This window comes from Mus musculus, chromosome 7, assembly GCF_000001635.26.
Source record: "Mus musculus strain C57BL/6J chromosome 7, GRCm38.p6 C57BL/6J".
NCBI classification, from domain to species: domain Eukaryota; kingdom Metazoa; phylum Chordata; class Mammalia; order Rodentia; family Muridae; genus Mus; species Mus musculus.
This window is the reverse complement of record NC_000073.6, coordinates 125,551,665-125,579,474: the sequence shown is the minus strand read 5'-3', so window position 1 is coordinate 125,579,474 and position 27,810 is coordinate 125,551,665. Positions and strand designations below refer to the sequence as shown.

Sequence of the window (27,810 nt, the reverse complement as noted above, 5' to 3'; positions counted from 1 at the left end):
TTGCTTGATAAGTAATTTTAATAGAATGAAGAGATGGGACTGGTGAGGGTTGGAATTCCCAACAGGTAGCCTTAGGTAGTGAGTATGGGAGCCAGGACGGCACAGGCTGGCACCTCCTATGTTAATGATGGCAGACAGGAGGCAAGGTAACAGCAGGGCAGGGAATCCCAAGTTCCTCGGGCTTGTACCTTAGTTCCCTCAGTCACCCAGGAGATGGGGAGAGGGTGGTAATGGAGCCAGGGCTACCACATAGATCTTAGCAGCTTCCTGGGTTGGAAATGATGGGAGCGGGTATAAGCAGTGGAAGGGGGTGGAAGGTGGAGGACCAGTGAAGAAATCCTGGGCTAATCCAGAGGTCAGAGCTTGAAGGTCAAGTGCCGGACTGGGAAGCTGCGTTTATTGAACAGGATCTCACTGTCAAAGCCTAGGCTAGCCTCAAACTCCCTGGCTGTCAGCCACTGTTAAAGACAGGCACCACCAGCTGAAGGGAGGTACTTTACAGAGGAAGTTCTAAAGGCACAGCGGGAAGAATTTCCTGGGACAGTCAGTTCATTCCTGTGGGAGTCACTTCCCTCCAGGATACAAATCTGAGCAATGGGGATTTTAAACCCAGACTTCTCCTTCAGCCAGGCAGGAGGGATGCCCACAGGAGGTAGATCTTGGATGGCTCCGTTTCCTCTCCTCCCCTGCTTAGGGGCTGTGGTAAGACTGCTCTGGGAAGCTGGGTGTAGTAGCACACACCTGTGATCCCAGCACTCAGGAGACCGAGTGATGCTAGAGGCCCGTCTGAGCCACACTGAGACCTTGTCTTTGAAAAGACTGTTCTGAGATGTGAAAGTCTGAGGCTGGCTTCTACTGGACCACCTCTCAAGAGGCAGAACTAAGGCAGAATACCAGTATCCAACTGCACACCAGTCCCCATCATGCCAGGACCCTTCTCTCTGATGCTGTGACCACACCAGATCCCTGTGCCTCAAACTTCAGACATGAGCCATCTGCTGCATGTTCTGAGTTCTTCCAGGCTTTTTTGCAGATACCACGGGCTCATCTCAAAAGTGGCCTCCTTCAAGCCTCCCTAAGTGACCTGTCTCTGTCTTTCCTTCTGAACATCATATTCAAGTTCTCTGCTGGCCTGGCAGGTTGCCACACCCCAAATCCCCTGCCTAAGATGTGGGGCCTACTGATGTCAATGCCTTGACACATTCAACAACACTTAGCAGCCAGTGTCACGCCCTCTGCGTGCTAAGGAGCATCCAACACCTCTAGCACTCTGCCTAAAGGAGAGGGAAAGAGGAGGACCCCTCCCCTGAGCAGGCACACATGGGCACAAGCTGTGGTAGCAGGAGGGTAAGGATGAGAGATGGAGTAGCCACAGCTCTGCCCCATTCCCAAGTCATTCCCTTAAACCAACTGCTGGGGCCTTGTCTCCCCACTTCCCCAACCCCCTGCCTGCACATTTCAGCTTTCGTGCACTGTGGGCTCGGCGTGTGTATAGTAAAGGAAACCTGACAAGATAAAGACTTTATTGACATAAAGCTCCATGTGACCTGTCCTGTCCTCCTTGCAAACAGACTAGGTGTTGCAACAGTGGGGACGTGAGCAGACAGTGCTGAGCCCGGTCCCATCTTCCAGAACACAGTCAGACTCACTCACTCACCAAAGTCTGCCATCTGCTATCCCTACCACCTGACCACCAACCAGGACCAGCCCCACAGTTCCCTCGAGGTATCGCCTTGACTGCCAGTTATCGTGCCCGCTGGGCCCTGCCACCCGGCAACTGTGTTTGTTTATCTTCCACATCCCAGGAGCCCTGGCTTCTGGTCATATGTGGGTAACTGGCAGTGACTTTGGGCAATCAAGTTTGTGTCCTTGTTGCTTTCTACAACTGAGCGGAGGACAGCAGGCTCTGCCTCTAGTCCCAGTCCTGGCTGTTCAATGAATGGCCTCTGTGGGGCAATACCTGTCCTCTCTCAAAATTTCCACTAATTTTTAGGGCCTCCCATGCCACTGCCAGGCCATCTGTGAGTTTCTAGGCCCAGCTTCCAGCTGGGAGCGTCCAGCAGCTATGGCAGGACCGCTGAGAGCCTTGAGTGACAGGTCTATTCGGTGGACAAAATGGGACTGAGTAGGTAGGACAACATCAGCTAGGAAAGCCCAGGACTTAGGAACGTCAGCACTGCTGTGGGACCAAGCACAGTGAGCCCCTGTATCCCTTGGGAGGGAGGAGAGCCCAGGCCAGTGGAAGAGGAGACAGCCAGGCTCCGAGCGTCCAGGGTCAGGCCAAGTTTACATCTTCAATTCACCATTCTCTGGATTTCTGGGAAACCTGCCAGCTGGGCTGTCTCCCAGGAAGTACTTCCCTGGCTTGGAGGAACCCTGGCCTCAGCACAGACCTCAGCAACAACAGCACACTCACTCACCTAAGAAACAGCAATGCCCAGGGCGCCCACAGGCACCTCGGTCGTCTGGCTGGGAACAGGAGAGTGACCAGGGCCCTTGCCCTCCCCTGACAAGTTTGAGGGTGTCTTGGGTGCTGACATGAGGTTGGCTTCTGGTGGTATTCCCTCAGGACAGCTTTCCAAGGCCCCCGAGAGGCTCCCCAGGGATGGTGATCTGTCATCGTAGCAGCAGCCACAGCCAGGGCTAGCAACGATGGGGCTCTGGCCACCTTCCTCCTGGCTGTGGTGTTGCTTCAGGTGGCCACACAAGTGGCAAGTGAGGGACGAGTACACAATACCAAAGCCCAGGTCATCCCCAAAGGGCTTGGGCACCTGATCTGCAGGAGGAGGGGCCTTCACCCAGTCACCTCCTTTGAGCCCCAGCTCCAGACCAAGGCATTCTGGGGGGCTTTTGGGTGGGTCTGAGTTCAGAGGACTGGGTGACAGCTCCGTGTCTAGTCCGAAAGTAAATAAGGGCACGGAGCTAGGGGACTGGTTAGGAACAGGATTCTGGAAGGGCTTGTAGCCTCCATGCCCATCGTCAGTCCCCGCTGCTGCTGTGTCCCCGCGGATGCCATTGCTGCTGAGCAGGCTCGAGAAGGCCTTGTAACCGGGGTCTCCAGAAGGCCTGACACCAGGCACCCCAGGATCCTGGGCGGCACCCTGCTTCACTGCCTGCACAAACTCCTGGTAGCCACCGGCAGGGGCTGGGGTGGAGCCAGCAGCTGCCCCATGCTGCAGGACACTCATGTGAAGGATCTGCTCCCAGCTCTCCACTGGCTGCATTGGTGGCCCTGAAGAATGGGGGTCAGCCGGGCTTGGAGGCTCCTCTTCTTCCAGATGATCAGCCTGCTGCTGCTCTGGAGCCAGCTCTCCAGGATTTGGGGCCGGGCTACAGCAGTCACTAAAACTCCGGTAGGCAGGATTGTCTGCAAGGACAAGTGGGACCTGCGTGCAAGCCAGAGTAGGTGCACTCTGGGCTGGGCTGCCTGAAAGAGGGCCTGGGTGTGAAGGCTGCTCTGTGACCTGGCATGTGGCCTCCTCACTGGGCCCCATGGGGAGGCAGGCCCAGGATACAGAAGCCTGCCCACTTCCTGAAGGCAGAGGGGAGCATGACTCTGCCAAGGCTGACTGGCCAAGGCCCCCATTCTCAGCCTCCAACAAGTCGGAAAACAGGTTCTCAGTGAGCCGAGCCATGATGTCTGCCTGGCTCTCCTGGAAGCCGCAGCCTCCGCTGTTCTCAGGTGACATGCTCAGGTCCTCTTTGACTATCTCATCTTCTTCCTCCTCCACATTCTGTACTGGGGCCTCAAACAGCTCCATACAGCGCACCACACTGACACTAACATTCTCTGGCCAGAGGACGGTCCTGCTGACCTCCATGGGACACCAGCCTGCCTTTCCAGGACTCTGGAGAGACTTGGTTGGGGCAGCCTTCGGGAAGTCTGTCTTCTTCTTTACTCTGTGCTTCAGCAAGCAAGGCAGCAGCTTGTCTAGACAAGTTTTCCAGTGCCTGCAGAGGTAAAGCTGAGGGTTAAGTTTTGCCACATTTAAAAAACTATTCATCCTTTAGAATCCCACACGGAATCACCCTGTATTGATATTGGGGTGTTATAGATGTGGTTCTGACTCTTAAAATCAACACTTAGCCTGTTCTTGCTGCAGAATGGAGACTCAGCCACCCATGATTGCCCCCTTCTCCCCCCTTGGGGCCAGGAAGAGAGAAGGCAATTGTGTGTGGGGGGGGGGGGCAAGGAAGGGGAATTGATTGCCACCAGCCGAGTAACTATCACATTCTCACACAAACCCACAAAAACTATGACCCAAGTTCAAGTTCAGATACATACGGGTACTTGGTTGACTCCTGGCTTCGGGTCTGCTTATCCCAGAGGGGCACCTAAAATAGACAGCCAATCAGTGGGGGTGGGGGGTGCCAGCACAACCCAGTCACAGAAGGCTCAGTGTTTTCACAGACAGCAACCATGCCTAGAGAGCTGAGATCCACACAGGCCCCACAGAGCTCTGGGAGTCTCAGCCTCTGCCCTCCCTGCCCCCCACACCAGTGAAAGGGCATCAGAGATAGCAAATGCCCTCAGATGCTCCAGCTTGCCGGTGCCATCTTGGACTCTCTGATCTGGACACAGGACTTCACTGTGACTAGCAGAACATGGCAGGAATAATACCAAGCCCACACAGATGTGGGCATGGGCTTTGTTACCACCCGTGCACCACCCTGCTTACCCCTGGCCGTTTGCTCCTCGCACCCACCCACCCTACCCATGGCTGGGAGTCACACTATGCAACGCCTGTACCCTCTTACCTGTGCATCCTGAATGATGATGGCCACCAAGGGACTGCGTGCTGGGGTGGGAATCTGGTCCCACCATATCTTCTTAATCCTGAGGGTGGAAAGGAAGTAGGTTGGTCTCCGAATGTACAGTGGCCAAGGTGCTCTTCCAAGTGTCCTGGCCGTCACTCCTCCCAGGGCACGAAGGCCACACTGATCCCATTTTGGATATGGAACAATCTTGGTCCTAACTGTCCATCACCACTACCATTCTGAATTGGGAGAGGTGCCCAGGGAGAGCCTGATGCTGGCAGGGCTGCTTGACCTATCCACACTACCAAAGCCTCAAGCTATACAGCAAGGATCCCGCTCCCTCAAAAGTCCCTTTTGACCATGCTGGCTTTAACAGGCTTGAGAGGTCAGGGGCCGTGTGGAAGCGGGCATTTCCTTTCTTCCTGGGCTAACTGGCCCCTATGACTTTCACTCTTCCGTCTTCCCATAGTATTTTCTGAGCATCAAGGTACTAGGGCCACAGGGACTAAGCCAGAAAAACAGCCAGTGGAGAAGCCCCTGTGGGTCGCCTTCAAGAGAAACAAGAAGCAAATGCAGGCATGATCACATGACACTCATTCACCACCATAAGTGCTGATGAGCAAAAACCACAGCCAGGGATGGTGACCGGAAATCATCCCTGCCACTCAGGAGACAGGGCAGGAAGAGTCAAAGTGCCAGACCTTCCTGAGCTGAGGAGAGTTGGAGACCAGCCTAGGTAACTTGGCAAGACCCTGTCTCCAAGCAAAAGTAAGCAGGAGGCTAGAGTGGAGCTCAGAGATAGGGTGGCATGTGTAAGACCCTGGGTTTCAAAACAATTAAAAAGACAAACAAGAAGACCACAATGTATAAGAGAGGAAGGTAGGAGAGAGAAGCAGAGTTGGGGGTTGCAGGGAACAGCCCAGAAAAGTGAAGGGGCAGAACGTTTAGGGTGGGGGCATGGCTAAGACTCTATGGAAGAACGTGCCATGTGCCTTTGAGAACTGCGGGCTGCGGGGTGCAGGGGCATCACGTGGGAGAAGGGAAGGGCAACAGGACACAGAGAAACTCTGCATCAGAACAGCAGTGCCTAGCCCCGGGTGACTGACGAGGTTATGAGTGGCAAGCCACGGAGAGGAGAGGCTCTGGCACTCCCTGCACTTAGCCAGGCGGCGGGTACCGGGTACCTGCACAGCCCTAATTCGAAGTGACTTCTAATCTCACTTCTAAAAGAACATGGCTCTGGGTCTGAGACTCCAAGGTAGAACTCACCAGAAGTGAATCTTCCCCCTCTACCGGCTCTGCCCAGACTCCTCTGGAGGTCTTGTTCTCATGGTCACTCTGAGCCCACAGAGGAGCCCAGGTAGCTGACCAGCTACCTGCCAGCAAGCGCCACTTCCGGGTCTCACTCAAACCCTACTATATTCACAGCATCTGCTCAAATTCCTCTGCTCCTACCACATGCCCAGTGCCGGGACCATACCATGGGCATTGAGAGGGACAGAGCTCCCATCTTCTCTATGCCCCAAACAACCCCTCCCTAGCCCCAAGCCAGCTCCTTCTCTCCAGAGCAGCCACCATTACTGTCCCCCAACCTAGCTCTCTTTATTCCAGAGCACAGCCACTGTGGAGAAGCCTCCAGCCACAGGCTGCCCTGCCCTGCCCTTCGAGGCAGACTTCCAGCCTTTTCTCAGCCAGCACAATGACTGTGACCTCTGAGAGCACTGCTGAAGGGCCAGCCAGAGACACCAGCCAAAGCAGGAACTCACTTGGTAATGCTGAAGTAACAGAACAGGCAAAACAACGGGATGCAGAGGCAGGAGATGGTGACCCCCAGTGGAAGGCGCTGTATCAGGGGCAGCTGGAAGTCTGCAAGGAGAAAAACAGTCATGAATGGGGAGGCCGCCCTGTGTCATGTGCAGTCCGCGTCCACACTGGGGGTTCCCCTGGGACCCTTGGTTACCTGGCTACAGATAGCCCTCCCACCTGTCTCCCCAACTCTCCCTCTTACACACCAAGTCCTTATCACACCCATCCCTGTCCCTGTCCTCACTGGCCCTGATCCAAGTCCAGATCACAACAGCGTGAAGCTGCCTCGCTTGTTTTCCCAAAGCTCAGAGGTCAAGTGCCCTGGAGGGCTCAAGTTCAAAGCCAGCCTCTACTAGGTCCTTGCTGAGTGACCGAAGGCCAGTTGGTTGCTCCCCTGGGCTTCTCTGTTCAGCAGGGCTAGAAATGGACTTTTCTCACAGGCTAAGAGGGCCACATGGTTTAAAAGATCACACATTCAGAACAAGCCCTGGAATATCTTCCTTGTTCACGGCCACTGAGATTTCTCTGACGTCATCCTCTCCCACCTGCTCCTCCACCCCTGCCCTCTGCCTCCTTTCCTTCCTGGCATTTGCTTTTATCTGGAGCTAACTGGTTTCTTTGTTTTCATGTGTGGGTTTTAATCGATTGTTAATCTTTTGCTCGAGATGGCGTATGTCAGGATCTGAGGAGCACAGGCGAGCTAGCCTTTCACACAGCTTCAGATGCTCTGTTTTCACAGTCTGCACAGGCTAGCCGGCCACCGGCTTCTCCTAATTGCTCCATCAGGATTACGCATGCGTGCTACTGCGCAAGGCTTTTACGTGGGCTCTGGGGATTTAAACTCCGGGCCTCGGCGCACTGACCCATCTCCTGCGTTTCTGCTTTTGACACGCCAGCTACACTGCTCCAGGATTCCCGTGAGCTCTCCTCACCACCGCAGCCCCCAAGGTCACTCAGTCACAGATTTTCATTACTTGCTGAAAAAAACAATGTGCGCTGTACATCACGCCTGCTCTGGACAAGCCCTTTTCCTCCTCAGCGGTACCACCGAGTCAACCTCACACAACCTTCCCCAGTCCTGACTATCCAGCTACTGCATACTGTATAGAAAGAAGACTCAGTCATTCTGTGGCCCTGAACAGTGACAACCACAGAAATCTGTGTGTTAGTGCAGCCCTCGGATCACCACACCACAGCCACAGGGATGTATAGTTAGAGGCATCCTAGAACGGAAAACGCCACGGTCAGCCAGAGGGAATTTCTGAACAGAGAATATACACGGCTGTAGAGATCCTCACAGCCTACGACCCTGATACTCACGGTTGTACCACGTGATGCTAGGACTCCACTCACTCCAGGTGCCAGTGAGTATCTGGGATCTGACCCTCACACGCGCCGTATAGTAGACCCCTGACATCAGGATGTTGATCGGGAAGCTCAGCCTGGGTTCCTTGTAGGTCACATTATAGACTATGAACTGAAGGAAGACAGGGACATATGAATACAGAGCTGGCAGACACGTGTGTCGGTTCCCAGCCTGGCTGCTGCCCTGGGTACTCCCTCAGTGCTGGAAATGGGATCATTCCCACATCCCTGCCACTGCTAAGGGGAGAATGAGATGGAGGTTGTCAGCCCTCCCCTGACTTCTCCAATGACTGGTAGCAACTATTATCTGGACAAGTGGGTTAAGCTGGGTTTGAACATATCATAAAGTAAGACTACGCTGTGTGAGATTGAGTAAGTGACCTCAGAGGGGTCACTCTGGTTCCCGGTCATCCCAGCAGAGGGAATGCTAGGAAGGAGGGGAGGAAGACAAGCATAGCAGGAAATGACCTCTGCCTGTTTCTAAAGCAGGGACCAGGCAGCCACTATCGGCACCTGACTTCGTCTATCTGATGACACCTGCTGTGTAGAAATTATTTTTTGGGGGGGGAAGGAAGGTAGAAGGATTTTGTTTGTTATTGTTGTTGTTTGAAAGGGTCTATGTAACCCAGGCTAGTCAAGAACTTCCCATCCCCCTGCCTCAATCTCTTGAGAGCTGTGATTGCAGGCATGGGCCACTAAACCCAGCTCAATTCTACTCCTATCTATGCACTTACGACGGGTCGCCATGAACAACACACAATAGCAAATGTGACCAAGAGTGAAGTGACTACTCTGCCACACATAATCTCATGTGTCTCTGGCTGGGAAGCAGGTGTGGCCCAAAAGCCCCCTTTCTGAGTTAAGATGGCAGGGATGAGTCTTCTTCCTGATGCTGTGGTCTGGACTCAGACTGTTCCCTCAGGTCCATGTGGTAAAGGCTTGCTTCCTAGAGTGGAGCTACTGTGAAATGGCGGAACCTAGTGTGTGGACAGGGAGTCAGGAGAATGTTCTCAGGGAATATTACGAAAGTGGACATATGCTCGTGTGTGCCTGTCTGTCTGTCTATCTGTCTGTGTCTGCTTCCTGGCCACCATGAGCTGAGCAGCTCTGCTCCACCATGCTTCTGCTACGACGCTTGGCCTCAACACTATACCCAGAGTAATGGGGCCATGAGACCACAGACTGATCTCTAGGAAACCAGGCATTCAAGTAGACGTTTCCTCCTACCGCTGATTTTTCTCGGCACTTTGTCTAAGCTACAGAACACTGGCCAACACAGCTACACACTGCAAATTCAGGGCCAGGAAGGGGACGGACATGCCTGGGGCAGAGCCTGGCCGAGAGTGAGCTCTCTAGTTCACTATACCCCCTCCCAAGCACCCTACTCCAAAGACGGAGCATCCTTCCCAGCCTGTGCCCAGGCAAGGGCAGGGATCCGTGGCGCCCACTCACTTCTGCAGGGTTGTCCTCTCTGGAGATGTTGACCATGGAGATGAGGTCTTTGTACAGTAAGTTGTTCGATGGGTACAGGTTATTCCAGGTCAGCAGCCATTCGTCGGACACATTGGTGTGGAGTGTGAGGTTGTCTGGAGCTAGGGGCTTCACTGGGGAGGAAGGGCACCTGGGTGAGAGGCTTGATCCCTGAGATCTGTTTTGCTTTGATGTCCCTATTAACAACTTCACCTCCTTGAACTCCTGACCCTCCTTCCTAGACTCCTGAATGCTGGGATTCCAGGAGTGTGCCGACTCACCGGGCTCATCACTTCTGAGGCAATCATACACATGAGACCACGATAGCAGAGTGTACGTTAAGGTCAATGTGACGATGACTTTAAACTCATTCAAGGGTTAATTCTAGTATCTTGTAGGTGCCCAGTGGCCTGAGCAGCAGTTCTAACCACAGACCGAAAACCATGAGCTCTTGTCTCAGATATGTGGTCTTCAATTCTGCCTCTGGCACTGAGAAGCTGTGTGACTTGAGGCAAACTGCTTGCCTTCTCTGATCTACAAAATAAGAATAATCAGTTTCTTTTGGAAACTGATGTTCAGATGAGGAATGCGATTTGCCCTTGGTCACAGAGCAACAAATTCTTGCTTTCAACTCCTGTTATCACTACACTTGCATGGAGATTTGGCTCAGTGGTAGAGCATTTGCCTAGCATCTGGGGAGTCCTGGGTTCCGTCCTCAATAATACAAACAAACAAACAAACAAACAAAAACACAAAACAAAACAAAGCTATGTGGAGCAAGTTTGTGGTAGAGACCGGTGCAGGGACTCCAGGTAGAGTAAGGGCATATGACAAACCAGCAGCTGACCTGCAGTCAATGTGTACCCCACCTCCCGCACTGGAGCACCCAGGCAAGTCTTACCATTACCACTGGGGCTGAAGGAGCCCTGCCACAGCTGTCTGTGCTCAGCCCACAGTTCCATCTGGTATCTGTCTGATTGGACCGGCCTATTCATTTCCATGTGGCACACACACACAGTGCTGGCACTGTTCCTCGGGATGCATGTGAGGTTTCTGCAGACATAGAAACTCTGTTACAGAACGACCACCCATAGTTACCGACTCCCCTGGGACCCCCACAACTTCCCAGGTTACCCCCGACCTGACAGGAAGACCAAAGCAATCAGGACCACGAGAGGAAATGACTTGGTTAGCATCTCGCTGGCCACAGACCTTGCCTACTTCATTCTGGACACTGCTATTCTGGCTGTGGTTCTCAGACCCATGACTTAGTTCACCCCAGGATGGAGCATAAAGTAATTCATGGTGTTCCAGCATCCCTTGGTTTACAGGGGACTGTGATAAGCCCTAGCACACTTCCCCCACAGGCTCCTGCCCTGTACACATCAGGATATAATTTTGCCAAAGGACCACTTAGACAGGCCACCCACAACTCACAGACCACACCAAGGGCCAAAGCTCCATTTCTATAAAATGCCAGATAGGAAGCTGAAGGCTTTTGACAAAAATATAGTTTCTGTCTACAACAAACTGCGGATGTAGCTCCAAAGCAGCCATAGACAAGACATAAATGAATGCAATGGCGTATGCTAATAAAATGTTATTCATAAAAGCAGTAGTCTGCCTGCTGTGGTTGGGCACATCTTTTATTCCAGCACAGGCAGAGGTAGGCAGATCTCTGTGAGTGTGAGCCCAGTCTGGTCTACATAGCATGTTTCAAGACAACCAGGGCTACGTAGAGAGACCTTATCTTAACAAAACAAAACAAAACACACACACACACACACAAACACACACACACACACACACACACACACACACACACACACACACACACAAAACAAGTAGTGGCTAGTTGACGTGAGGTCCACAATTTGTCAGTGCCTGGTCTGTGCCAATGTGCAAAAGTCCCGCTCACTTGTCTTGAGGCAATAGGAGGATGGAGGACCACCCCACAGGCATTAGGGCAGTGTTGTGCATCTCTGGATGCTCCTGAGCACTGGATCTGCAGACTTGGTTTTGCCCTAGGCACAGTACTCACAGAGCACCTAGATGCCAGGGAATGCCCCAGAGCAATCCCTGGACGCCAACCTGGCACCTTCACCACAAATTCCACTTAGTCTTGTCCCATGGTTGAGCATGCTCAGGGGTCACCAGTCAAATGGTCGCATGGTTCTCTCTGTCTAACACGTGGATCTTGAGGATTAAACTCAAGCCCTCAGATACATGCCTTTATTGTCTGAGCCATCTTGCCAACTGTATTTGTGATTTCTTTGAGACAGGATGTAGCTCTAGCCCTGGCTAACTTAGGTGCAAAAGTTAGAGAAATGCTGATCCAGTCCAACATTGAAACCATAGGACACAGGGACAGTGATCCAGAGTCTCAGAGTGTCCTCCGTATCCTGGGGGTGGGGTTGGGAGTGGGGGTGGGGAGGGGTTGGAGGGCTGGTAACAGAACGCAGGGTCATCCATCAGACAAACACTCTACCACTGAGCTGCACCCGCAGGCCTTTCACTTTTTAGTTTTGAGACAGAATCTCACTAAATTGCCCAGGTGGGCCTTGAACTCATGATCCTCCTACCTCACCATCTGCACCACCAAGCTCCAAGTTCTGCTCAACTGTAGTATCACGCTGGATACATTATCCCAGACCTGGCTCCGCCTCAGACACCACTCAGTAAGCTGCCACAAGCATACAGCACAACATAGACTGGCGTTCACCTGGAATAGCAAAGGCCTGGACAGACCTTGGGGTGCTGCCTCCCTACCCCACTTACTCAGAGAACTCGAAGAACATCAGCCTGTAGTGTAGGCAGAGCTGAGAACTGCAGTCCACAGCGCTATCCAGGAACCACTCACACGTGGAAGTGCGGATGTAGTCAGAGAAGCAGGTGGGCTCACCCAGGACCTTGATGCTCCCTGCAGAGACAGAACGGCCAGATCAGTGGTGGCATGGTCAGGGGCTCCCACCACTAAGGTCAGAGGGAGGCTAGTGCATCAGGATCATGACACACATGCCTGCACACGCACACACCTACCTAGGTGCCACTCTCCCTCAGAAGCACCACGTTAAAGCACAGGGAGGAAGGGGCAGTGTCCTACAGTGTTGTCCACCGCGCCCCACCCCCCATCCCGCCCCCCACTCCCACATCTCCTTCCCTACCTCCCTTCTCCACTGAGGCAAGAGATTGACTCTGCAATCTGTACGGCTCAGGCTCAGGCTCTGACCCTTTGGTACCCAAGAGGCTTAGCCAATGGAAGAGCAGGAAAGAGGGAAGGGAAGGAGGAGGGGACAGACACTTACCCATCAGCTCCCTGCCAGGAATTCAGATGTGGTGTGTGTGTGAGTATGTGTGTGTGTGTGTGTGTGTGTGTGTGTGTGTGTAACAGCCAGTGAGTGTGGGACCCTCAAGAGCTTTTTGACCCAAGCCCTACATGGCCACTGTCCAGACAAAGTCACAATACACATGCCAGCGGGTGTGGTCCACCATGCAGGAAGTTTTCATACAGCAAACAAAATTCTAACCTCCTGAACCCTCTCCTTCAACAGCTACCCTGGGTTTTCCCGTCATACAGAATAATCCACCCTTGTCTGGGCTTGGGGTAGAATTTGTGTGTCCATTTGGTTTTTTTTTTTTTTGTTTTTTTCTTTTGTTTTGTTTTTTTACAGTAACTTGTAGCCCAGGCTGGGCTCAAACTCACAATCCTCCTGCCTCAGTCTCCCAAGTGCTAGGCTGACAGGTGTAAGCCACACCTGGCCACATGGATGAGAAACCTTCAGGTCAATTCCCACGTGTCTTCATGCTGACCTTCTAGATTGATCTAGAAACTCTCTTTCCAGATCACTGAGCGACCCTGGCCTTCACTCAATTCCTCTGATCAGACTCTGCAAGGTCTTCTGACTCAATGACCCTGCGACACGTCCTCCCAACCCATGCCAGGCAGGCCCTCCCTGGGGGCCTCACCAAAGACACACCACAGACACTGTGTGCCCTCCCCTGCCTTCCTCTAAGTTGACACCAGTGTCCCTGTGCACCCTGCTTTAAAGTGCAATGCCCTCTCCCTCTCCACCCCTCCCCCAAGCCTCCCTTACTCAGTCCTGAGCTGCGTTTTCCCACCATCTTTTGATAACCTTTGGCATATAACTCAAATTATTTTCTACTCAATTCCCGGACAGCCCCAATTTCCAATTTGAATTAGTGTCAATGAAAATAACTTAGTCATGGTGATTTGTCATCGGCTGCTTCCTCCCCCCTCCCCCCCAATCCCCACAAGAGCTTTGTTCTATTCCGTGAGGACTGCAGGACCTTGACATGTCATTAGTGGTTGATGAATGAATGAGTGACTTACCAGATCCAGTCACCAACAGCAAAATCAGACAGCCCACAGAGGTCAGGAACTTGGTGCAAAGCCGCCCCATTGGGGACACAAAAGGTGCCTGCAGAAAGAAGAGTGGGCAGATGCTGATCCTGGGTCAGCGGGGTCCATTTCATTTGTGTCATGGCCTCCCTCCCCCATGTCTCTGTGCCCTCTGCACACAGAGCACGCGAGCATACCTCTATTCGCCTGTCCCAGGAGAGCTGTGGCATACATTCATAACTTTCTCAAGTTCAAATCCTGGCTCCCTCCCATACCAGCTGTGAACCTGAGCAAGCTGTACCCAGGGCCTCAGTTTCCCTGTCTGCTAAGTGGCCATCCACTGACAGCCCCATCTTAGAGGTTCTGGAAGCTTAAATGAACACACAAATTCAGTAGGCTTGCCTGGTATGTTCCAGGTCCTGGGTTCCAACCCCCAGCATTCGGGAGGAAGAGGATCAAAGCAAAGAAAAGAAATTGGGAGGGAGGATGGGAGAGAGAGAAGCCCTGCAAATGGGGAGCTGTGTGCTACTCTATGAACAGCAGTGGGTCAGTCCCAAGTGCCTTCCCAAAGCAATGGGTCAGTCCCCAGTGCCCCACCCGCAGCAGTGGGACAATCCCCAGTGACCCCTGCAGCAATGGGTCAGACCCCAGTACCCCCCCCCTGCAGCAATGGGTCAGTCCTCAGTGACCCCCCTGCAATGGGTCAGTCCTCAGTCCCCCGCTCCCCTCATTATCTGGAGGCTGTATCTAAATGGGTCAGTCCCAGACCCATTTTGCCTCCGAGCAGCTGTGAGTCTACAGCTGGGTTCTTCAGCCTCTGGAGTTCTGCCTCCTTCTGCTTCGTGGACCTGTCTGTCAGGCTGGGCCCGGCAGAGCTGCAGAGAGGAAGTAATGCCCAAGGTGGACACCCAGTCATACACGCATCCAGTTCCAGCCACCAGTGTCTCATGCCATGAACAATCCTGCAGTGTCAGGATACCTGGCTCACCTGCACAAGGTCCTGGGCTCCCTCTCCAGCAACTTCAAAAAAAAAGCATGTGCAAGCCCCGAGTCCTAGGTTACAGGAACAAGACCAGCAGGCGCCAGAACCAGCAAGCACGCAGATCCAAAATCAGAAGCCAGGTCCCTCTGCTTCTCCTCAGCTTCGAGAAGTCCAGCCAGAACCTAACAATGAAATAAAATGAGCCATGAAAATAACCCTTGTACCTGTCAACTTCAAATGTCAACAGCCTGTGTGACGCACTGAAGCCTGGCTAAGCTGTGGGAAGGCCAAGAAAGGGCTTCGAGCCTCTTGCCCTCTTGTTTCTCTCTTGGTTTCTTGCCTTCTTGCTCCCACTCTGTCCCCTCACCCCTTCCCCTCTCCCCATTCCCTTCCCCCTCTCTCTTCATGTGCTCATGGCCTGCCTCTACCCCTCTACTTCTCTCTTCTCTCTCTCTCTGCCTCTACTACCTTCTTAGCTTCCTTCCCCATGCCCTTAATAAACTCTATTCTAGACTAAGAAAGAGAGAGAGAGAGAGAGAGAGAGAGAGAGAGAGAGAGAGAAGAAGAAGGGAGGGAGGGGGGAGGGAGGGAGGGAGGGAGGAAGAGGTGGCTGATGGCAGAGCAATTGTTTAGGAACAGTGGTCTTCATGGTCCTATTAACAGAATCCGAGCCCCAGGACCAGGGGGTGACATCGCCCAAGTGGAACCTGTGCATCTCTTGGAGAACACTCTGGTGGCCTGATGTCCCGGAGGACCTCTGCCCTCTGGCAATCCTCACTAGCACTGCTATTAACGCCATGCTAAGTTTTCTTCTGATCATCTCTCCCTCTGTCCCTTCCCACCACTTAACCCAGCTTTATCATGGAGGTACAGTCAGTTCCCTCATTTTCAGATGAAGGGACAAAGGCACAGGGAGGTTGAGTGACTTGCCGGAGGTTGCACAGCTGTATAGGTGGCCCTGGGATTTGAATTTGTTCTCATGGTGGAGCCCCTGACTTCCAGAAGCCCAAATCCTTACTGTCAGAAGGGTCACAGACTCATGTGAGCATGGGTACAAGCCAAGCCCTCGTGAGCAAGGCAGACACTTTGTTTTCCATTCCATTTTAGGGGTCCTCTGACCCCCAGGTGTGGACACAGTAGTAAAGACCCCCTCCTATAGGGAATGACATCCATCAAGGGTCTTTAATAGGCTCAGTTTTGAAAACTCATTCTGGAGCTGCAAGATGTCTTGGGCTGCTGATGTGGACTGGGCCACCCTCCACACTCTGTGGCTGGAGTCATTCCTACAAGAGGAATGAGGCCAGGTACCATCACTTCCCTCAACAGCCCAGACCACACCAGCTCCACCCGGGGCCACGTACCTCCAGCTCCTCAGAGCAGCCTAGCTAACAGAATCATGTCCAGGCACCTGCAACAGGGGAATGTTAAAAGACTCTGTACACACTGCTCTTAAAATCATATGTTAGAATTGGGTGCTTGGGCCATGAGGGTAGGCAGGAGGCCCAAGACTGCTGGTGAAGGAGTCACAAGGGGTCCCGTGCTGAGGGATGTCCTTGGTCTCTATTGTGTCCCACATGCCTGAAGCCTAGATATGAGCAAGTCTCTAAGGAAATGGAGATGCCAGGAGTGACCTGAGAACCAGTACCAGGGCCAGTACCCTGCCTGTAACTCTCTACAAATGTGTAAGAAAGCAACACAGGGAGGAGCTGAGGAGATGCTCAGTGGGAAAAGCACTTGCTACATAGTTATAAGGACTCAATCCATGTCTGGTACAGGGAGGTGGGGGCAGCAGTGTGGTGGGGGAAAGCTGGGTGGAAATCTCCTCCCTAGAGCTGAGGGAGTCCTCTCTACTTCTCTATTGTTTTTAAAACTGCACTAAATCCTCAATTATTTGGAAATAAAATTAAATTGAGAGAGAAAGAAAAAACAAATTCCAAGTCCCCTGTGATGTCGCCTCTGGGACTCCACTCACCCTCCCGAGGACCCACAAGCCTCCAGGACGCCATCTCCCTTCTCATTGACAGCCCCAAAACACTCCAGTGAGCCACATCTGGCCCTCATCATGTGCTGAGGGTTCTCCTGGCCCTGTTACCAGAGCAATCACCCCTGCCTCAGCTGGGCACAGCCTCCACCCTGACTCAGGAGCTAAACAAAAATGTCTCTGGCTCCAGCACTGGTGGTGGAGAGAGAGAGAGACTAGGAAAAGAACAAAGAATGGGGCTGAGGACATGGCTCGATGGTAAAACTCATGCTGGAACTTAGGGCCCTAAGTTCCATCCCCAGCCATGCAAAGGGAAAGAATAAAAACAAGACCAGAAGAAGCAACCAACATACAAATGGCTAATAGCGTTAATACACAAAGACCCTACAAGCCCGCGTGCCACTGCTTTGAGAAAAAGAAGTGTACGAATGGCTTAACAAAAAAGTTGGGACAGAAGGAAGACGTGGAACCCCTTTAGGATGCTCCTGGTTTTTTAAGAAATGGAAGTGTAAGGGATAACCTGTGGCCAGGCATGGCGGTAAATGCCTGTAATCCCAGCATCTCGGGGGTGGAGGCAGGGGGATTCTACATTCAAGGACAGCCAGCATAACACAGTGAGACCCTTAATGCCTCCCTGAAGAAGGCACTGGTCATTTAAATCATGCATTTGTCACCAGAGTTAAGGGTCTGTTCTCATGAGCGTTAGCCTAAAGAAGCCAGGTTCGTGTCTGCCCTCGTCATTACTTTGTCCCTAGTGCCCAGAACACGGCCTGGTATATTATGGAGTGGGTGTTCAGTAACCATCTGTTACAGGGTGAGCGGTGAAAATTAGCCAAGAACAAATTCAACAATCTAAGCACGGACCTTTGGCTGAGCCTCTGCCTACACAGCTGTACATGACGGCAACTGCTACCCTGGCTTAACTCGCAGATGCCCTACGAGGCAGGTGCCTTTCCACAGACAAGGATGCTGAAGCACAAAATTGGAAGGATGCCTGCTGTGGTCCCATTGCTAGGATGGGACCCACAATCTGTGGGCTTGACCACCGTGCTGCTTCTTGAAATGCACTCTAAACACAGGGCAAATGGAAATATGACAAGCTGTACGTGCAGAGGGAGAAAGGTCAAGGGTCAACGGGGTGTGGTCGCTTCTGAATCGATGGACCCTAGATTCCAGTCTAAGTAGGCCTGCAACTTCCTTCCGTCTTCAAGACAGCTGGGCTGGGCTGGCTGGGAGCCAAGGACACATTGCTCTTAGGCAGCAGCCACTGGGGTTCCCAGAAACGGTGGCCACGTCAACAGCCCCAGCTCAGATAGGGAGGCAGGGCAGGCCAGGGAGGGGCTGGCACAGCCTACTCCTATAGTGGAGAGAGAAGCCCATAGATGTCACCTGCCTTTCTGTGTACTCTTTCTTGTCACAAGTACTTCAAAGCACCTACTGTGTGCCACCTCCCACAGCTGTAAATACCTCTGTTCACATCCTTTCTTGCTCTTTCTTTCTCTAGTACAGGGGACTGAGCCCAAGGTCCGGTGCATGCTAAGCAAGCACTCTCAGCTAAGGCCCAGTCATGTGTATGTGAATATGTATTATTTTGAGACAGGGCCTTACTACATGACCGAGTCTGGCTTTGAAGTTCATTTTGTAACCCAGGCAAGGCTTAAAATTGGGATCCTCTGTCTTACTCTTGATGAGCTACAGGCACGCACCACCAGCTGGCTACAAGCCTTGATTCTTTTAACAAGTGCCCGAGGGAGACAAGAAGATACTGGAGAGTTTGAAGTCAACATGAGATTTTGGGGATGATGCTATAGCCGGCTGATGCTGTGTAGGATCTAGGAGCCAGGGATGAATGTCAGGCCAGGTAGCAGGCCACTGCACACGGCCAGCAAAAGGCTCCAAGCTCACACTAGAGTAAAGAGAGAATGGGGGACAAAGGATTGAGGCCCTCCCCATCGGGAATCGCTAACACAAAGGCCGGCTGTGGTGGCACAGGGCTTCGGCCCCAGCCTCAGAAGCAGAAGCAGGCAGATTGCTGTGAGCCAAGTCAGCTCTCTGTGAAGGCAGCGCAATTCCACGCCCGTGATGCAGCCTGAAAACTCTCAAGGAGGCCAGGAGGGAAGGGCACTGACCCACTAGGCAGTAGGGAGGGCCTGGCATGCTTCCTGTCTGCAGCTGAGTGCTTGGCTGGGCTGAGATGCGGGTGTGGTTGGCAATAACAGAGAGGTTGGCAAGTCCAGGTGGCAGCACCATCTACCAGTCTGGAGAGACTGGGGCTGTCTGGGGGCAATAGGGAGCCACTGAGGACTCTAAAGAAGTGGAAGAAGCAGGCCCTGTTGGTACTGGAGAAAGAGCAGGGCTCTGCAGACCTGATGTCTGGTGCAGAGATGAGTGTCCTCAGGCACCTTGCCACTGAAGAGCCACAGGAATGGCATGAACTGTGGACACTATTCCAAGGCCCCAGGGGCGATGTTCTAGTGGCTTGGAGACAGTTGAGCTTGCTTGAGAGAGAGGCTAAAGCCCAGGAGGCTGTGTGATGCCTAGAGCCTCTTCAGAAGGGACAGGGGTATCCTGGGCTCCCTTTGTGGGCCAGGGCTCCAAGCCCCTGAAAAGGAAAACCATTGTGGAGACAAAGTTACCAAATGCAAGTGTTACTTGACACTTGAGAACACACAAGGCGGCAGTGCCCTCAGGGAGGCCTTCAGGTAGTTCCATGGGATCCCTGAAGCCCAGCCTATGGAAAATTCTGGAAGCCCAAGAGAGCATCTAGGTCCAGCTCCTCTCAGCACCTACTCTGGCTGATTATCCCTGCAGAGCCCTTTTCCTCGTGAACTCCGATGGTACCTCTGTGCCACACTGGCCCTGTTGCACGGCAGCCCACAGCAGCCAGGACGACCACTGCATCACCGCTGTATCACCCTGTCTGGACATCTGGAGTGGGAATGAAGGGTTTCCATGGAGACACGTTGATGCATGATGCCCCATCCTCTCCTAGAACTTTCTGTCTCTGGCCTACAGCAAGGCTTTGGGCAGAGGCCAGCCAGCTGTGATCAAGCATCGCTGTGGTAATTACTTACTGTTCCAGAAACAGGATGCAAGGCTCCTGAGCACTGATTAAATACTATCTAGTGTGGACTGGACTCCACCAGACTCCTGCCAGAGATCTGCAGAAGCCAGCACCATCGCTTCTGCACGTACCCAGTTCTCCCACCTCTCGAGAGGTGGGGACAGCTTCCCTCCCTCTTAGGGACCCCCCTGAACTCTGACACCAATGGAGAAGATTGTCAATATAGGTGTATCAGCCCCACTTTAGAGATGGAGCAACCTGGCCCAGAGAGGTTCTGAACCTGACTAAGGATGCACAGTAAGTTGGTGACTGCTGTGGCTGAGATCTGAACCCAGGCCTTGGATTGTGTAATTCTTGGTCTGATGCCTGGCAGAGAGGTTCAAGGAGTGGTTGAACCAAGGTTCAGACTCTTCCATTGTCTTCATAGCCTTCAACAGGAAACTTGTCTAGTGGTGACTGGGACTTTCTGCCCCTCCCTGACACCCTCCGCAGTCAACACTGGGTGCCAGCTACAGACAAATGTAGTGAGGGCAAGGGGCACTCGTCTACATTCTTCCTGCTGTCTCGACCCTGTATTGTTGTGAGCCTTGGCAGTGAGGGCCTCCCAAGTGGGCAGGGACCCCAGAGTACCTAAGATATAGGTCACGACTCTCAGAAAAAGTGCAGCTCCACCTCGACAGCCCAAGACCTGCAGGCTGAGGTCCTCCTCTCAGAATGCAATTTCCTTCTCTGGGAAGTGGGAACAGATTTCCTTGTTTCAGTGGGCAGTTCCAAGAAAACAAGGAAACTGACCATGGTCTGGGACAGGGTTCACAGAGTAGTGAGAAAGGCTTGCTTCTATCCACTCAGAAAAGTCTAAGATAAAAAAAAACAAAAAACAAACAAACAAACAAAAAAACCCACAAGGATACACAAGGATAGTTGCCATGACAACAGGAATAAGTCTCAGGGGCGCAAGCTTCCTTCCCACTGTGAAACATGGGCTTAGAAGCACGGGATCTCCAATTCCACGGCACACAGCCTGGGATGGGGCATGAATCTCAGGGTGAGCAGTCAGGACCATGTCCTGGGGAGATGGGGTGGCCTGCTATGGAGGTGCAGGCTGCATTACTAGCCAGGGTTTTGTTTGCAGGGAGCTGACAAAAAGGCTGTTGGGGTGGGGATGCCCTGAAGCTAGCCACGAGGCCAGCCTGAGACAGGAGTTCAAGGCCAGCCTAAACCCCATGGTTAGAGTTATCTCATAGAAATGGGCAAAGTGAAGAATAACACATGATTCTCCAGGGTCAGCCTACAAAGCCCACAGAGCAAGGTGCTTGGCCTGTGGGGTCCCTAAGTCCCTTTAGTGTTGCCTAGGTCCCTCAAGCATTTACACAGGCCTCTTACACTCCACAGTCACCCCACCATGCCTGAGAACCCCAGGCTGACCTAAGAGATTGCCTGCTCTCTCCATCTGTAAACAACCTTGCCTAGCCTGTGCCTGACTTTATGCCCGACAATAAAGAAATAACTAATAAATAATTAGATTAAGCTTGTGGTCCCCATGTGGCTGCCATCATTAGCTGGTATCCAGTGGGAAGGAGCAGACCTGAGATGCTAGGAGACCCCAGAAAGAGGAAAAGAACGGCACAAGGGGGTCCCCACTCCAGAACTGGCCCCACCGGGGAAAGTCCATCCTCTTTGTTCCTATGACTACTACCACGGCCCAATACTGGGTACCATGGTGATGGGATGGGAGGTGGGTTGGAGATGCTTCCTCACCTGCTCATCAAGGAGCCAGAGAAGATTCTAGAATGTCTACAGCCCTCACTACCATCTTCCACGCTGGGCAGATGAGGAGCCTATATTCTGTCCTTGTCAGCCTATATTCCCCTATCAGGTCCCCACGTACACCTTGGGCAGACCGGCTCGCTGGGTCACCTACACTGTCTCCTTCACTTCCCACTCTCCTTCCCCAGCTCAGACCTCCTCACCACTGCTGCTCCACCGCCCTGGGCGAGTCCACTCCCACATCAGTCTACCTTCCACAGTTTCACCAGCCCTTTCCCTCCCACTCGATGAGCTTTGCTAGTTCTGTGCTAATTCTCCACGGAAGGTCCCTCAGGGTCCATGTCTCATATCCACACAGGAGGAGGCAGCCAGACTGGAGTCATATGCTATCTCATAACATTCATCCCGGCCAGGTGCTTTCCCACTATCGGGCCTTGGCCTGTGTGAGCCTCACTGCCTGCAATACCAGCCAAGGAGCTTACACCTGAGGAGGGACACATCTATGATGCCTGCAATGCCTGACTTCTTCAGTATCGCATTTACTTTCCTGTCATGCTAGGGACCCAACCCAGGCCCATAAGCACACACTGGAGATAAGTGCTCTACCACAGAGCTACATCCCTACCACAGGCAGGCAGGGCAAGCCGTAGCCCACTGTATGACCAGCAAAGCAACATGCTCAGAATCCTGGTTCCTGAGCAGAATGCAGTGCTAGTCTGCTGGAAGCAAACTGACACGAAGTCACCAGGGGAAAAGCAAGTGTGACTGGCAGAGAATAGGGCAGTTCAAGTGTGACAGGGAGGAACTCAGGCGGATTCACATAGAGGGAGGGGAGGTGACAGCCAAGGTCTGTTGTGCCTGCTGGCTGTGCGTCTCACTACTCGGCTTCAAAATCTAGGACAAGACCCAGAGACACCAAAGGAGAGCGTTGAGTCGGGGTGTCTGTGTGGGGGTGGGGCAGAGCCCACACAAACAGAAAGCAGCTGGTGAGTTAGAGGGCTCACACCAACAGCTGAGTTTTCTAGGGCTTCGCTCTCAATAGAAAACACACGTTTTAAAAACACAGGCTTATTTGCTACGTCATCCACATTGGCCTTGAACTCAGGCCCCTCCTGCCTCAGCCTACCAAGTTCTAGGATTACAGGTATATGTGGTGAACTTCAACTGCATATTTCATTGGTGCTTGAGATAGCTCGGTAGTTAAAGTGCTTGAGATGCAAACATGAGGACTAAAGTTTGGGCCCCAGGACCCATGTGAAGGCTGGGTGGATGGAGTAACCCTCCTATAATCCCAACACCAGGAAAGCAGAGACAGAGGATCCCCAAGTCAGGCCAGGTAGAGAGACTAAACTCTGGGGGATAAGCCTGACTGTGCATACAAGGTGGATTTGCACATGCATGTTTGCATACACACACACACATCCTTCAAATACATCAGAACAAACATCCAGGAAGACCAAACCAAACCAATTGTTAAACTCTTTTTGAAAGGGCAATAAATTTTCTACCACTGAGACAGAAGCCACACGTGCCTACCACAACAGCCTGAACAGCCAGAGTTAGAATCCAGCAACAGAGATAACAGAAAATTCCACCCACCTCAAAACCCTTCAAAACCACACACCACTTCCAAAAGCTCCTGCAGCAGACACAAGAAATGAGCACATCTCTGGCAGTGACAGATCGATGGCCAGCTCAGACTTAGTTAGCCAAAAGTACACTGGAAAACAAGAACGACTGAAAACAACTGTAACCTCAACCTAGACATTTCAGATGGGAAGACACACTGAAGAGAGAGACGGCAGGCTTCAGCTCAACCACTGCTCTCACAAACTACGACTACGAACGGCATGAGATACGATGCACTCCAGAATGATACAAGGAGGCGAAAGTCTCCCTCGGTTCTAACAGGACCCCAAATCAAGTCAAGTCTGAAGACAGACTGAACTCAGAAGCCGCCAAAGGTAGAGGGAGCGCCTAGAATGACTGTAGCAGAACAGCCTGAACTCGAGGACTAGAGTGGAGGGACAGTCGGTACCTCCCAGGGGGCTGAACTAAAGCCAGGAGCTTGAGGTCCCTGGAAAGCCAGTCTCAGAGATCATCCCCAGAGTGAGCACACAGTAGGACCTTGTTTTCCCAGAGGCAATTGGGCAAGAGACTGGGGCTCTGTGGTTGAGAGCCGTGGCCCTTGCTCTCCTCCTCCCAAGGCCTCACTTCCTCTTTTAAAAAGGCAGACACCCCTCTGGCCACTCCAGGAAACCTCAGGCAGCCCAAGTTCTCCAAAATGGACCTGTGAACAATGCTTCCCGGATCCAACCAAGACACTCTGGTGCTTTTAAACTCTCCTCTTCAGTCGGGGAGCTTGGGCAGAAATGAAGCGTGTGGGTGAGTGGTGTCAGAGTGTCACGTGGCTGGTCTCTACACTAGTCTGTTTTCTTCCTTGGGGACAGGAGCTCAACCCAACCAACGCTTGGGCCCTTATGTACGTGACCTTCCTCCCCTCCCTTCAGACCTTCCTTACTCTCTGAAACTGCAAGGAAGGGGTTCACCTAACAATAACCTGCAAACTGATTGCATGGAGTCCTGGCAGTTTTCCCAAGATTACTGGGCAGAGCACAGTCAAGTAAAGAGGTGACCTTGTGGTAGCTCACCTTGTGACCGAATTTCATTCTTTATAACCAGTGGTGAAGATGGGAGGTTTGACATGTGACCCTAAATAAGTGACTGAACTTCTATGTCACTTCATCCAGAAAACTTGAGTGTCTTACAGCCCTTGCCTCCCAGGGCTTAAACAAACTAAGATAATACAGGTGTCAGCCCCCACCCCCACCCCTGACTTCTACTCCTGTCCCTCCCTGGTCCCTCAGTCCCAACCAATCCCACTGTTTCCTTGATGTGGGTAAAACACAAGGAACCTGTTCTCTGCCCAGAGCCTTTGTATCTGCTCTCTCTACTTGGGGTCTCAACTCCAAGGCTAAGTCCTTGGAGTCACCTCCTCCTCAGGACTTCCTGAGGGGGAGGGGGGGCTCTTTACTGCTGTGTCACTCAGGGTTTTGACCCCGGCCTATTGGTTGGCGCCCAACACACATGATTATTGCCCTTCATTCTATAACTACTTCTGGGGACTGGAGGGCCTCAGTCCCAGAGCCCCCCACCTTCCCACGAACCTCATGAAACTGAAGTCCCTCAGCTGGGCCCCCAACTTTAAGCTTCGCCATCTCCAAGAGGCAGTGGGCCCCAACGGCAGTGTGAGTCACTGGTGGCAGCACTTAGAACTGCTTGACATCAGCGCTTCTTAGAAAGACTGTGCTCAAGAGACTGAACGCAGGCTGGGCGGGGGGAGCCCTGTGTCATCACCCCAAGAGGCTCCTGCTGACCTTTGTTCCTCCCCTGCCTGGTCCTGTCGCTGACCAGTAGTGCCTGTGAGACCCCAGAAGGTTAGACACACTATCTTACCTCACTGTACGGGATGCTACTCATGACCCATCTGGGTTGGCATCACCCTTCAGTCAGCAGCAAGGGTGGTCTACAGCATGACCCCTGTCTACTCTTCGGGACAGCGGAGCATGGCTGTGAATCTGGTGTGAGAGTCTTCTCCTCTCAGGGAGTCTGAACTACAAGGACTTTGTCAAACACCTCATCTTTGGCCTGATACAGCACCTGGCACTCCTCGTCCCTCAGAGCCAAGAAGCGCTAGGGGCAGCTTGGCAAAGCAATGCCATCCTAAGTGGGAGGAGACAATCAACTGCCTTGCCTGTCCATGAGCAATGGTTTAGAAAAGCCATTTCATGAACATTTTCATCCCAGATACCTCTGACAAACGGGAGGTGTGGGGATGTGGAGTGATTTTTCTTGAGATCCAAACAGATCCGAACGCAGATCTGCCCCCCTGCCTCCCATCTTCAGTTCTAGCCCCATTCCCTGCCTCTGGTTCTGAGAACTGGAACAACGGACTCTGATCCATGCTGGGTGTCTGAATCTGGGTCACTGTGAGTCTGTGCCCACCCAGGCAAGCCTCATGAAGCTGGGAATCCAGCCATACACAGCTAGGCTGGTCTCCATCCAGGCTGGTCTCAGAGGCTCAACCCGAGGAATACCCAACAGTGTCCTGTCACGGCAGGCACACTCACGGTGGTGCCCCTGCCTCTGTCAGTCTCTGATGAAGGAACACACAAGGAACAAATCAAGCCTTTGCTTGGTCAGGAGCTCTGGCTTTCAACCTCCACGCCTCACTTGCCATGTGGGCCTCCTGTGCCATGGGGACCGTGGCAAGCTCCTTTGTACACATGCCAAGTGTGAGTGTGTACCCCAGCTAGGTCCCAGCCCCAGCCCCCAAAGGCAGAAAAGTAGGGTGTGGCGTGGGTGAATGCAAGCATTCTCTTCTTTCATCCCCGATTGTGGCAGTCATTGTGCCTGCCTCAGGGACAGTCTCCCTGGCCACCTGGCCCTCCCCAGTCTGGGATGGCACTGTATTAAGACCCCAGCACAGCCCAAATACTGCAAACCCTCAGATGGTCACAACCTTGCCCAATTACCAGTGTGTGATCATTTGGGCGACTCACTTGGGTTTCCCCATCCTTACCCTGAAGATCCAGGAGCAGGGCCAGGACTACGAATCCTTCCTACGACTTCCCTGAGCCTCAAAGCAAGGAATTCAGGGGCTCCTGCAGCGCTGTCTCCCTTTCCACATATCTAGCCCCTCTTATGTCAGCGAGGTGGCACACGGAGCCGTCCCACCTTCTAGTTTTTGCCCATGCTGTACCCACAGTTCAGCATGCCTTCTCTTGTCTCTGATTCTCGACCTGCCAAAGTGTTCTCCCACACCCCAAACTGACTCAGGAGCTGTACTGCCCAAGGAAGAGGTGCCCTGCTTGCCCAATACACTCCCTGTCTTGTGTGTCTATCCCTCAGTCAGAGAGCACAGCCTAAAACAGCAAGCAGAGCACAGACGAGCTGGGGAACACACACACAGTGGTCACCTCCCCTCTCTGCCTCAATGTCCCCTTAAGCGGTCATGACTTCCCTGGCTGATTCCTAGAGGCCTTACCAGGACTGTGGAATCCCATTACTCTCTTCTGGCCAAACATATTCTCAAGTCTCAGTTTCCCCATAAGACTTTAGGATGGGACAAATGTCCCAGCAAATGCCCCCAGACTCTCAAAAGACCACCTGTAGAAGGAAGGCCACATTGAGCCTCACACCTCCCAAAGGGCTGGAGAAGGGCAGGACCCAGGAGTGCTGGCTTGGGGGCAGACGGAATCACAGACTAGCTGGCTTATACAACGTCCAGTTTGCCACAATAGTCAGGTTTCTGGGTTACTGAACCGGAACCTGGGAGGAGCCTGGTAGTCCGGGCTTCTACACAAAGATCCCTAGGACGTCTTTGTGGGGACCGGACCGCCGAGGCTCCCTGAGTTCTAGCGCGTGAGTTGTCTACTTGCTTGACCCGCGCCCGAAGGCAGCCGACCCTGGCTGAGCGAGGAGCCCAGCAGCCCCATGCCCACCCCAGGTTCCGCGGGCTCTGGTTTCAGGCCAGATCGGTTCTGTAGCCACCACTGCCCGGTCCCCAGGCTTCCCCACCGCCCGTTCCTACCTGCGAGTTCAGGCTCCACGCGCCGCGCGGGGCTTTCCTGCGAGAAGGACCTCGCCCCGCTTCCTACGCCGCCTGGTGTCCCTTATTTACATGCGACGCCCCACCCCGTGCACGGTCATTTACATGCCCCGCCCCTCACCCAGCTCATTTTCACCCGCAGTCCTCCGGACTTTGCCTGATCGCTGGCTTATTTGCATGCCCCACCCCACGCGTCCGCAGCTGTCCAGAGCTCCAGCTTTTAAGTCCCACGACTGCGGGACTCGAATCTTTGCCCTTTCCCTACAGACCAGCTTGGCTTGTGTTTGCGGCTGTTGCTCATTTTCCCAATGTTTACTCAGCGTCTGTGCCAGAAAGCAAAACAACTCATCAATTAAGAGCGAGTGTCTCCTGCTAGGTTCAGGCAGGAACCTTGCTGCTACTACCAAGAGGGAGTCATGCGCAACTATCCCTTTTCAGATGAAGAAGCTGAGGCATGGATCTGTTAGGAAACTTGCTTAAGGGTTGATGAGATGGCCCGCAAGCCTGAGAGTGCAAGATCTATCCCTAGAAACCACGCAAAAGTGAAAAGAAAGAACTGACATCACGAAGTTGTTCTCTCGCCCACAGCAGCGCAACTGTGACCAGCCTTGCCTTTGCTAGCTAAGCCATCCCATGGGCTTGCCAT

At 52.9% G+C, this 27,810-nt stretch overlaps 1 protein-coding gene across 2 annotated transcripts; it reads right to left on the bottom strand.

Moving 5' to 3' along the window:
• Positions 1-27,204, bottom strand: Il4ra (interleukin 4 receptor, alpha). Of its 2 annotated transcripts, NM_001363983.1 has the most exons (12): positions 27,147-27,204; positions 14,748-14,923; positions 13,751-13,838; positions 12,178-12,319; positions 10,301-10,452; positions 9,382-9,533; positions 7,885-8,041; positions 7,428-7,541; positions 6,525-6,624; positions 4,759-4,837; positions 4,286-4,335; positions 1-3,951 (listed from the first exon to the last, which is right to left on the bottom strand). In NM_001363983.1, exons 8-12 carry the CDS (start codon positions 7,429-7,431, stop codon positions 2,421-2,423), a joined length of 1,764 nt encoding a protein of 587 aa, NP_001350912.1. In that variant the 5' UTR covers positions 7,432-7,541; positions 7,885-8,041; positions 9,382-9,533; positions 10,301-10,452; positions 12,178-12,319; positions 13,751-13,838; positions 14,748-14,923; positions 27,147-27,204; the 3' UTR covers positions 1-2,420. The 2 variants fall into 2 exon arrangements, with proteins under 2 accessions (NP_001350912.1, NP_001008700.1); NM_001008700.4 differs by lacking the exon at positions 7,428-7,541.
• Between the last annotated feature and the right edge of the window lie 606 nt (positions 27,205-27,810).

Bases quoted from the DNA above. Each gene is read 5' to 3' on its own strand.
- Il4ra (NM_001008700.4), bottom strand. From the start codon at position 13,820: ATGGGGCGGCTTTGCACCAAGTTCCTGACCTCTGTGGGCTGTCTGATT. The intron at 9,534-10,300 runs GTAAGACTTGCC...CTTCCTCCCCAG, and splicing joins CTTCAGCCCCAGTGGTAATG to TGAAGCCCCTAGCTCCAGAC. The intron at 4,838-6,524 runs GTGAGTTCCTGC...TTCCACCCTCAG, and splicing joins TGTTACTTCAGCATTACCAA to GATTAAGAAGATATGGTGGG.